Genomic DNA, 12528 nt, shown 5'->3' on the forward strand with positions numbered 1-12528 from the left:
GGACTGCAAGAAGATCCAATCAGTCAGTCCTAAGGGAAATCAACCCTGACTGTTCCCTGGAAGGTCAGAGGCAGAAGCTGAAGCTCAGGTACTTTGGCCACTCATTGAGAAGGGAGCACTGACTGGAGAAGACCCTGATGCTGGAAAAGACAGAAGGCAAAAGAAGAAGGGGACGGCAAAAGATGAGATGGCTGGACAGCATTCCTGATGTAACAAACACGAATTTGAGCAGACTTCGGAGGATGGTGGAAGACAGGAGGGCCTGGCATGACTTGGTCCAGGGGGTTGCAAAGAGTCGGACTCGACTGTGCAACTGAACAACAACAAAAGCCTGATTTCAACTGATCTCACAAGCCAAGAAGGGTCAGTCCTGGTTACTATTTGCACGGGTGATCACCAAGGAGGTCCAAGGTCACTAAATGGAAGTAGACAAGGACTATTTCTGAACACCTCTTGTCTTGAAAAGACTATGAGGTTGCCAGGTTGGGCGTGATGAATAGCAGAAGGGCAGGCAGAGATATAGAAGATTTAAGGAAGATTAAAAAGAAGCTGGATGACGGTATTAACAGAGATAGACCGATATCCCACTAGCCTTATGCCACTCTCACACTCCTTTTCTCTGTGGGGCTTCCATCAGATTTCACCCAACCTGCCCGGGGCTGCAACTCACTTCACCTTTTTTGTGTGGCAAACAGAAACTGGTTTTTAGAGGATCTTGTTTGCTGCATGAAAGAGGCAGAGCGAGTTGCAGCCCCGGAGCAGATAGTGTGAAATCTGATGGAAGCCCCGCAGAGAAGAGGAGCGTGAGAGCGGCATAATGGCTAATTAATAGGAAGCAGAGAGTGAGTATAAATGGGCAATCTTCACAGTGGAGGACGGTAAGCAGTGGGGTGCTGCAGGGCTCTGTACTGGGCCCCATGCTCTTTAACTTGTTCGTTAATGATTTGGAGTTGGGAGTAAGCAGTGACGTGGCCAAGTTTGCAGATGACACTAAAATGTGAGACATTGACCTTTTTCCCAGACAGCTTACCACGGAGCGAAGTCCCTCTTCACCGCACAGCATCTGCTCGGATTTCCCACCAACTGCTCCGCAGAAGCGGGAAGAGCCGCGGCTTTTGCATCGCTAACGTAAACTGGGTTTTAGCGATTTACATTTGCGACGCAAAAGGCCCGGCACTTCCTGCTTCTGCGGAGCAGTTGGTGGGAAATCTGAGCAGACGCTGCGCGATGAAGAGGGACGTCGCTCCGCGGTAAGCTGTGTGGGGAAAAGGTCATAATGGCCTGATCCAACATGGCTTCTCTTATGTTCTTCTGTGACACAGAGTGGAAAAAACAACAACTTTTGGAACGGGGATCTATTGTATTTTTTGAAAAAAAAATCTATGCCACAATGTTCTCAAGTGTGTCAATAACTTCCTGAATTCTCCGCTACTAATTTTAACAACTTTTTAAGAAAGGTGTCTTAAATTTTAATAAGAAGCCCTAAGAGATTGGCGGCTCTGCTGTTCGATCATACAAAGCAAATGAAGCAGGAAAGCTCTGGCAGGTGGAACATAAGTGGATGAGGAAAGTGTCAGTGAGTATATGAGAAATTAGACTTATGAGAATTACTGCTGTGTCAACAGCCAGAAAAAGGAAATAGGCACGTTCCTTTCTTTTTGTCCTTTTTTAAAAAAAATGCAGAATTAATGCTACACATTCAGAGTCCTCTTGAAATGTTGTCAGGCTGGATATAGGTGAAAGCTCTGGTTTGGGAAATACCGGGAGATTTAGGGAAATAGGGCCTGAGAAGGGTGGGGTTTGAGCAGGAGAGAGCCAGTTTGGTGTAGTGGTTAAGAGCGATGGACTCTTATCTGGGAGAACCGGGTGATTCCCCACTCCTCCACTTGCAGCTACTGGATGACCTTGGGTCAGTCAGTCACAGTTCTCGCAGATCTGTTCTCTCAAGAGCAGTTTCTGTCAGAGCTCTCTCAGCCCCACCTACTTCGCAGGGGGTCTGTTGTGAGGAGAGGAAGGGAGAAGAGATTGTAAACTACTCTGAGACTCCAAGTGAAGGGCGGGCATAAATCCAATGTCCACCTCCAATGAGAGCCAGTTTGGTGTAGTGGTTAAGTGTGCGGACTCTTATCTGGGAGAACTGGGTTTGATTCCCCACTCCTCCACTTGCACCTGCTGGAATGGCCTTGGGTTAACCATAGCTCTGGCAGAGGTTGTCCTTGAAAGGGCAGCTGCTGGGAGAGCCCTCTCCAGCCCCACCCACCTCACAGGGTGTCTGTTGTGGGGGAGGAAGGTAAAGGAGATTGTGAGCCGCTCTGAGACTCTTCGGAGTGGAGGGCGGGATATAAATCCAATATCTTCATCTTCTCCTCTTCCAATGAACGAACCGTTTACGACAGCTTTTCGTTTGCTTTCATTTTTCCGTCCTCTCCTCCCATTACTTGTGCAAAGCTTAAAGCATGCAAATGAACAATTTGACCAGGATTGTATGCACAAATGTGGCTGGTGGTTTGCCAGTGTGCAGGAATGCACTTCAGCGAAACACCACACCAAAAGGACCTTAGTGCAGTCACACATCACATCAAGATTGCTTTTGTGTGTGTGGTGTTTCATCAGTGCATTACGTACGGGGGAGAGGAAGACATGCAAACAAACTGAAAGGGATGAGCTACTGCTGCAGAAGGACCAGGGGCAGATCTATATATTTTTTGAGTGGGGAGAAGAGTAAAAAAATGTGCCCTCATTCAAAAAATGATGTTGGGGGGGGGCAGCACCAGGGCTGCTTTTGCACCTCTCCACCTTGTAGAGAGGGGGTGAAAGCAGCCGATCTGCCTCCCTCCACATTTCCAGACCCCGCTGGCCAGCTGGCCACCTTTGAGCTGAAGGAGAAGCCTTTGTGGGATGAGGAATTGAAGAGTAATCCATGTGTACGTCAAATTTTACACCAGTATACACATGTGCCGGGAGCCCCCATGGCACAGAGTGGTAAAGCTGCAGTCCTGCAGTCCGAGCTCTTTGTTCACGACCTGAGTTCGATCCCGGCGGAAGTTGGGTTCAGGTTGCCGGCTCAAGGTTGACTCAGCTTTCCATTCTTCCAAGGTCGGTCAAATGAGTACCCAGCTTGCTGGGGGGGAAATATAGATGACTGGGGAAGGCAATGGCAAACCACCCCGTAAAAAATCTGCCATGAAAATGTTGTGATGTGACGTCACCCCAGAGTCGGAAATGATTGGTGCTTGCGCAGGGGACTGCCTTTACCTTTTTAAAGTAAGGGATGCCAACCTCCAGGTGGGACCTGTGGATCCCCTGGAATTACAGCTCATTGGGGTTCTTTTTGTAGCAGGAACTCCTTTGCATTTTGGGCTGCACCCCCCTGATGTAGTCAATCCTTGAAGAGCTTACAGGGCTCTTCTGACAGGGCCTACTGTAAGCTCTTTGTGGATTGGCTACATCAGGGGGGCGTGGTGTAATATGCAAAGGCGTTTCTGCTACAGAAAAAAGAAGCCCTGGCATTCATCTCCGGACTACAGAGATAAGTTGCCCTGGAGAAAATGAATGCTTTGGAGGGTGGACTGTATGGCAACCTATCCGGCTGAGGTTAGGGTTGCCAATCCCCAGGCGGGGGCAGGAAATCCCCCAGTTTGGAGGCCCTCCCCCCACTTCAGGGTCATCAGAAAGCGAGGGGAGGGGAGGAAAATATCTGCTGGGATCTTTATTATTCCCTATGGAGATGTATTCTCATAGGAAATAATGGAGAATGGATCCGCGGGTATCTGGGGCTCTGGGGGGGGGCTGTTTTTTAAGGTAGAGGCACCAAATTTTCCGTATAGCATCTAGTGCCTCTCCCCAAAATACCTCCCAAGTTTCAAAAAGATTGGACCAGGGGATCCAATTCCATGAGCCCCAAAAGAAGGTGCCCCTATCCTTTATTATTTCCTATGGAAGGAAGGCATTGAAATGGTGTGCCGTCCCTTTAAATGTGAGGGCCAGAACTCCCTTTGGAGTTCAATGATGTTTGTCACAGCCTTGATCTTGGCTCCACCCCAAAGTCTCCTGGCTCCACCTCCAATGTCCCCAGATATTTCTTGAATTGGACTTGGCAACCCTATTTGAGGTCCCTGCCTTCCCTGGGCTCCACCCCCCCCCCCCAAATCTCCAGGAATTTCCCAACCAGGATCTGGCAACTCTCCCCTCCCCATTGCCTGATCAAGGGAGTGTTGCTATGGTTTCATCCTTAATGGATATTTCTTTTTAGCCGGAACACACGCACACGCATACACACATGCACATTAAACCTTCAAAGAGCAGTCATCGCAGCTATACAACATCGTACACTGGCAACAGATGAAAACTTAAAAACTTTTCCTTTGGGTAGGAAAAGTGTTGGACTGTTCTCCATCAAAGTAACACTTTGCGTCGTTCACTTTGCAGTTCAGCCAGGGAAGGTAGTTGGATCCATTAGACACTCCTGCGTCTTAAATGCCGCTTACTCGGAGTGCTGAAATGCCTTTGATCATTCCAGAACATTGAGAATTTCCTACCTGGATGTGGTTTCATCTTCCCTCTTTTATATTTTGATGTACATTTCAAAGTTGTCGGTTCCTCCTCCCCTACTGAAAGCTCTTAAAGAACAAACAAACAAAAAAACCCAAAAGCCGATAGAATAAAATAAGTAAAAGCCTTGTGATTTGAATGGCCCATTTCCATGGAAGATAAAGTCTATCTATTGATTAATCTTTAAATGGTTGTTAGACCTGAAGTACCGCCAGAGCTGATGGACTGAGTCATTCACCGTTCATTAGTGGCCACATCCATTTCTTCTCTTTCCCTTTGGGACCAAAGTCTTTTTTGAGATGCCAGAAGTAACATTCACATTCACAACCATGACAGGCTACAAAAGAAATGGGATACTGGTGAACACAGGGTGGAACTCAAGAACATCACTTACAGCGATTATATCTTTGCCCAAAGCTTAAAGCCCAAAGTCTAAAGAAGCCGAAGTGGCTCCATAAACAGCTCTCTAAAAACTTGAGAAATAAAAAAGACTCCTTTAGGAATTGGAAGGAGGGCCTTATAACCAAGGATGAATATAAACAGATCACCAGTGCTTGTAGAGAAAAAGTTAGGAAACCTAAAGCTCAGTATGAGCTTAGGTTGGCCAAAGATGCTAAAAACAACAACAAAGGGTTTTTTTTCCTACATTCATAGTAAGAAAAAGAGCAAGGACATGATAGGCCCACTGCGAGGGTAAGAAAGTGAAGTTGTAACAGGTAATGAAGAGAGGGTGGAATTGCTGAATTCCTACTTTTCCTCAGTCTTCTCTTCTGAGGTGAACAGTGCTCAACATGGCAAAAACAGAACATATAAGGAGGGCATGAAGTTCCAACCTAGGATCAGCGTAGGGGTAGTACATAAACACCTAGTTTCTTTAAATGAAACTAAGTCCTCAGGGCCAGATGAATTGCATCCAAGGGTTCTAGAAGAACTTGCGGATGTAATTTCTGAGCCTCTGGCTATTATTTCTGAGAATTCTTGGAGAACAGGAGAGGTGCCGGAAGATTGGAAGTGGGTGAATGTTGTCCCCATCTTCAAGAAGGGGAAAAAAGAGGATCCGGGTAACTACCAACCCGTCAGCTTGATGTCTATACCTGAAAAAGTTTTAGAACAAATCATCAAACAGTCAGTCCTGGAACATTTAGAAAGAATGAATGTGATTACTAAGAGCCAGCATGAATTTCTCAAGAACAAGTCATGTCAGACTAACCTGATCTCTTTTTTGAGAAAGTGACTACTTTACCGGATCGGGGAAATACTGTAGACATCGTTTATCTTGATTTCAGTAAGGCTTTTGATAAGGTTCCACATACTATCCTTGTTGACAAGTTGGTAAAGTGTGGTTTGGATCCTTTTGGCCCAAAGGTTGTCTTGTTATGTTTTGGATGGAGGTAGTGTGCATTCTGACAGACCGCTGGTTTTTATGTTTTATGTTCTATGTTCTATGTTTTATTAACCTACTGTTTTAACTGCTGCTATGTAATGTTTTAAAGCCAAACCTATGTTAGTTTTTATATGCTGTAAGCCACCCTGAGCCACTCTGGTGGGAAGGGCAGGATATGAATCGAAGCAACGTGAACACGAACGTGTTACCATTAGGTGGATCTGTAACTGGTTGCAAGATCGCACCCAAAGAGTGCTTGTGAATGGTTCCTCATCCTCTTGGAGAGGAGTGACAAATGGAGTGTCTCAAGGATCTGTCCTAGGACCTGTTTTGTTCAGCATCTTTATCAATGATTTGGATGAAGGAATAGAGGGAATGCTTATTAAATCTGCAGATGATACTAAATTGGGAGGGGTTGCAAACACAGAAGAAGACAGAAACTGGATACAGGATGACCTTGACAGGCTGGAAAACTGGGTTAAAACCAAAAAAAATGAATTTTAACAGAGATAAATGTAAAGTTCTGCATTTAGGTAGGAAAAATCCAATGCATGGTTATAGGATGGGGGAGACTTGTCTTAGCAGTAGTATGTGCGAAAAGGATCTAGGGGTCTTAGTGGATCATACGCTGAACATGAGTCAACAGTGTGATGCCATGGCTAAAAAGGCAAATGCAATTTTGGGCTGTATCAACAGAAGTATAGTGTCCAGATCACGTGATGTGATGGTTTCGCTTTACTTTGCTCTGGTAAGACCTCATTTGGAGTATTGTATTCAGTTCTGGGCACCACAATTGAAGGATATAGACAAGCTGGAACGGGTCCAGAGGAGGGCGACGAAGATGGTGAGGGGTCTGGAGACCAAGTCCTATGAGGAAAGGTTGAAGGAGCTGGGGATGTTTAACCTGGAGAGCAGGCAGCTGAGAGGTGATATGATCACCATCTTCAAGTACTTGAAGGGCTGCCATAAAGAGGATGGTGTGGAATTGTTTTCTGTGGCCCCAGAAGGTGGGACCAGAACCAATGGATTGAAATTAAATCAAAAGAGTTTCCAGCTCAACATTAGGAAGAACTTCCTGACCATTAGAGCGATTCCTCAGTGGAACAGACTTCTTCGGGAGGTGGTGGGCTCTCCTTCCTTGGAGGTTTTTAAACAGAGGCTAGATGTCCATCTGACAGCAGTGAAGATCCTGTGAATTTAGGGGGAGGTGTTTGTGAGTTTCCTGCATTGTGCAGGGCGGTTGGACTAGATGACTCTCGAGGTCCCTTCCAACTCTATGATTCTATGATCCAACAAAATATGGGCCAGAATCCAAATCACTAAAACTTATAGAGCTTCTGGATTTAAAAAAAAAAAACAAAAAAAAACGCCTGAAACAGCTAAGTCTGCTTTGGGCAATCAGAGTGCAGAACAGATTGGTTTCTACGATGCCCACTTGATGGGCACTTCTTGTTCTGTTGAGCATCCATACATGAGCACAGTGTTCAGATATGGCATGAGCGCTTGAAATTCAACAAAAGTGTCCTCAAACAGTATTTGGGTTGTTACTAGAATGCCATGGTTTCATAAGGAAGATGCTCAGTTTTTTTTTTTTTTTAGCAGGAACGCACCGAGATGTAGTTCCAGCTAGCTTGGCATTACGGTGTGTGGCCTAATATGAAAATGAGCTCCTGCCAGGCTTTTTGTGTGTGACACAATGGTGATGTCAGGGGGATGTGGTCTAATAGTGTGACCTAATATGCAAATAAATTCCTGTTGGGCTTTTTCTACCAAAAAGGCCCTGAAGATGCTAAAATTGGGTAGGGCAAGCTTGAAGTCCATCTGTACATAGAGAGACAGATACCTAAATATATGAATCTGCCTTATACAGAATCAGACTTTTGGTCCATCAAGGTCAATATTATCCACTCAGACTAGCAGGAGCTCTTCAGGGTCTCAGGCAGAGGTCATCCGCTTCGCCTTCTGTCTGCTGCCCTCATGTTTCCCTTACATGTCTTCCCTCATCTAAATGTCCATCCTCCCACACTCTTAAGCCCAGGGCTTTTTTTTTGTAGCATGAACTCCTTTGCATATTAGGCCACACACCCCTGATGTAGCCAATCCTCCTGGAGCTAACAGTAGGCCTTGTAATAAGAGCCCTGTAAGCTCTTGGAGGATTAGCTGCATCAGGGGTGTGTCCTATTATGCAAAGGAGCCCTGTAAGCCCTTGGAGGATTGGCTACATCAGGGGGCATGGCCTAACATGCAAAGGAGTTCCTGCTACAAAAAAGTCCAGAATACAATCTAGTAAGAGAATCAGGAAATCGGAAGTAGCGTGTGCGCTTGTGTGTTTTTTCTTAATACTCCAACTTTTCCTGAGTTTGAAACTGCTATTTTTTCTTGAGATTGGTATTGCTGGTTTTTTTTTTTCTCCAAGAAAAAAAAAATGATGTCTGAAAGGAGCAAGTTCATTCCAGATAGCTAAACAAGATTCTATAGATCCATGTTCTGCCGAAATGACAAATGCCGAGTCAAGATTCTATCAGACATATTGAGCTGGCGGTTTTGATTTCGTTTGTTTTATATTGAAAGATCAAAATCGGGACATCTCGGGCCTGTGTCAGAAGTGGAGCACCATCAGTGGGAACGTGCTGGGGTTAAAGAGAAGGGATTGCCAAGCAAACAGTTAAATGTCCTTCCATCTGTGATCTGCATAATCCAAGAGAACTTTCCAGCCGCTTTTTGTTCAAGTCCCTGGTTGTCTCTAATTTGTTGGCCTTAAGTGTCTTGCCTTTCTTGCTGCCCACTGCAATTAGCGGAAAAGGCTCTTGTTGATTTCATGGAGCTTAAAACAGTCGTTTTCATGCTATGGGCCATTTTTTGTTACTGACATAACCCCCTGTTCCAGTTGGTCATGCCCGCCACACATGGCGGCATTCAGTGATAATGAATGACAGGCGATGCTGCACAATTAGACAATACAAAGTCAACAGTGGGGGATGACAAGGCATCCAGACGCATCTGAAATACAAACATCATTTTGTCAACACGTTGTGTGTCACATGTGTATGCGAACGGTCAATCATAGCTGCGGCTCGCCGTGAACGTGTCACTTTCCCCTTTCAGAGAATAGATGTTTGATGGATGGATGGATTGTCCATCTGTCATACCAGTGAAGGGTGGTGTCTGGATTGGCTTTCAGTTAACTTCATTGTGTTGTGTTTGTGCAAGGTGTCGTGTGCGCCCTTTGTTTGGCAATTGTTGACAAATCTTTTTTTTATTCTGGAATTGGTTAAAGATGGTTGCTTAGTGGGGGTTGCTTCTCTCTCTCTCTCAAACTCTTAAAGCTAATCCATTTATGGACAACAATGCCTCCGTATTCAGAAAAGCAAAATAAATAGATGTTTTACGTTCCCTTTGTGAAACCGAATTGCAGTTTACAATGTGAAAGCGCTGAAATCCCCATAGCAACTGCGCCCAAGCTAAGAAGTTCTGGGTTTTGTTACATTAATACCGTCTCTTGTGTTGTGGCTCAATATCTCATCCATTGTGCTCTTTGCTTCTTGCAGATACTCTGTTGACAAAGATCCAGCTAATTGGCTTGAAATTAACCCCACCAATGGCACTATTGTCACTACGAATATCCTCGATCGCGAATCTTCGTACGTCGTCAACAATGTGTACACAGCCTCTTTTCTGGCAATCGACAGTGGTGAGTAGTGGGCATTCATGAACCCAAGAGGTGGCTTGTTGGGCTGGGGCTGATTCATTCCATGGAATGTACTTTGAGTGGTCTTGGGGAATCGTTGCCTCGATGAGCAGGTAATCCATTCCTATACTGAAAAAGTTGAAGTTATATGTCTTAAGTCGGATTGACATCCTCTGTCTATGTCAGAAGTCCCCAACATTTTTGAGCCTGTGAGCACCTTTGGAATTCTGGTACAGGGTGGTGAGCTCCACCACAAAATGGCTGCCATGGGAGCTAAGTTACAAAATGGCTGCTGCAGAACCACACACATACACACTGAGGAACGAGGCCGGCCCTAGACTGTCTGGTGCCCTAGGCAAGGCTAACTTCTGTCACCCTCCCCCCCCCCAGCCCTGTACTGGTAATGTCACCAAGTCAAATGGGGGTGCCCAATTCGTCCCCCCCCCAGAAGGACAGACCCCTAGGCAATCGCCTAGTTTGCCTAGTGGCAGGGCCAGCCCTGCTGAGGAAGACAAAATGCAGGGTAGAAGAGAAGTATTTAAAAAAAAAATACAGTAGGCAAAAGGACTGAGAGAGAACATAACTAATGCTATGGTTGCAGCTGCTACCAAAACACTGTCATTTTAATCTGCACAGCCAATCAGATCTCCAATGGCCAATCAGAAGCCCTGCTATGCCAGAGCTTCACTTGGCCCCACCCACATTCTAAAAACACTTGGTAGGCACAAATAAAGGTTTCAGTAGGTACCATGGAACCTACAGGCACCATATTTGGCACTTCCAGCTAGGGTTGCCAATCCCCAGGTGGGGGAAGGGGATCCCCCGGTTTGGAGACCCTCCCCCCGCTTCAGGGTTGTCAGAAAGCAGGGGGAGGGGAGGGAAATATCTGCTGGGAACTCTATTATTCCCTATGGAGATTTATTCCCAAAGAAAATCATGGAGAATTGACCTGCAGGTATCTGGGGCTCTGTGGGGGCTGGTTTTTTGGGATAAAGGCACCAAATTTTCAGTATAGCATCTAGTGCCTCTCTCCAAAATACCCGCCAAGTTTCAAAAAGATTGGACCAGGGGGTCCAATTCTATGAGCCCCCCAAAAAGGTGCCCCTATCCTTCATTATTTCCTATGGAAGGAAGGAATTGAAAAGGTGTGCTGTCCCTTTAAATGTGATGGCCAGAACTCCCTTTGAAGTTCAATTATGCTTGTCACAGCCTTGATCTTGGATCCACCCCCAAAGTCCCCAGATATTTCTTGAATTGGACTTGGCAACCCTACTTCCAGCCTATGTCCCAGGTAGCCAATCACAAAGCAGCAGGTACTGACTCTGGGTAGACTCCATGTGGCTAGGGTTGCCAAGTCCAATTCAAGAAATATCTGGGGACTTTGGGGTGAAGCCAGGAGACACTGGGGCGGAGCCAGTGTGACAAGCATAATTGAACTCCAAGGAAGTTCTGGCCATCACATTTAAAGGGACAGCACACCTTTTAAAATGTTTTGCTTCCATAGGAAATAATAAAGGATAGGGGCACCTTCTTTTGGATCTCATAGAATTGGACCCGCTGGTCCAATCATTTTGAAACTTGGGGGGTACTTTGGCGAGAGGCACTATATACTATACTGAAAATTTGGTTCCTCTACCTCAAAAAACAGCTCCCCCAGAGCCCCCGAAACCTCCAGATCAATTCCCCATTATACTCTATGAGAATCGATTTCCACATAGGGAATAATGAAGTGCTCAGCAGACGTTTCCCTCCTCCCCACCCCATTTCTAGTGACTCTGAAGTGACGGATTGGTGTCTCTACTCATGAGTTGCTGCCAACTTCTTCAAAGTAACACAGACACACCATCCCAAGAGGAAGCCTTTCAATCAGAGACTGAAGCCTCCGGAGGTGGAAAGGCACATGGTCCTCTGGGGGCGGGGCTTCCTCCCATTGGCCAGCTGACTGGGGGCGGGAAGGAGCCTGGGAAAGCGAAAGAACCCCCGCTGGGACCTGGGGATTGACAAGCCTACATGTGGCTCAAGTCCCAAGTAAGTCAGAAGCTGCAAAATTACAGCACAATTGTAGCCTCATAGGTTTTACTAGGGTTGGCAAGCTCCAGGTGGTAGCTGGAGATCCTTTAGGATTACAACTGACCTCCAGATGACAGAGCTCAGTTCACCTGGAGAAAATGGCCGCTTTGGGAAGTGGACAATTGCAGCATTATACCACACCGGTCTCTCCCCTTCCCAAACTTTGCCCTCCTCAAGCTCCACCCCAAAATTTCCAGATATTTCCCAACCTCGAGCTGGTGACCCTGCCTTTTACTCATGCTTGTCACATGTTTTCAGTGTTTGATTAATATGCATGGCGGGTAACCAGCTCACGTGTCTTACATATGAATGCATTCAGTGAAAATATTTTATCAGGGAGTGGAGAGGGTCGGGGAAATGGTCTGAACAAGCGAAGGCTTGGTGGAGCATGTGGAATTCATGGATCTCGAATTAAAGGTCGACTACTTCCTGATCAGCAGAATACATTCACGAAGATGTGAGGCTCGAACTCATGGAAGCTTATGCTGAAATACGTGTTCTTAGTCTTTAGTGCGCTACTTAACTGTAAGGATAAAGCCCAGCCGTCTGATACAGAGATAGGGTGGCCAAGTCTGTGTCGGAAAATACCTGGAGACTTTGGAGGTGGAGCCAGGAGGGGGCGGGATTTGGGAAGGGGAGGAGCCTCATCATGGTACAGTACCCTAGAGCCCACCCTTCAAAGCAGCCAATTGCTCCAGGGGGGAGCCAAACTCTGCCAGCTGGAGATCAATTGTAAAACTGGGAAATCTCTAGGCCCCACCTTGGGGGCTGGCATCCCTATGGCTTACAGCTTCTTAAAGATCAAGTGCACTCCAAATGAAGAGCGGCCATAAAC

General features: G+C 46.2%; 1 protein-coding gene across 1 annotated transcript in view; it reads left to right on the forward strand.

The window, feature by feature from the left end:
• Nucleotides 1–12528, forward strand: part of CDH13 (cadherin 13) — a 1257603-nt gene that overhangs the window by 1170398 nt on the left and 74677 nt on the right. Inside the window, exon 11 of the mRNA XM_060253738.1 lies at nucleotides 9484–9626. Coding sequence (XP_060109721.1) covers nucleotides 9484–9626 — 143 coding nt within the window. The remainder of the gene's footprint in view (nucleotides 1–9483; nucleotides 9627–12528) is intronic.

Source organism: Heteronotia binoei, chromosome 14, assembly GCF_032191835.1.
Source record: "Heteronotia binoei isolate CCM8104 ecotype False Entrance Well chromosome 14, APGP_CSIRO_Hbin_v1, whole genome shotgun sequence".
NCBI classification, from domain to species: Eukaryota; Metazoa; Chordata; class Lepidosauria; order Squamata; family Gekkonidae; genus Heteronotia; species Heteronotia binoei.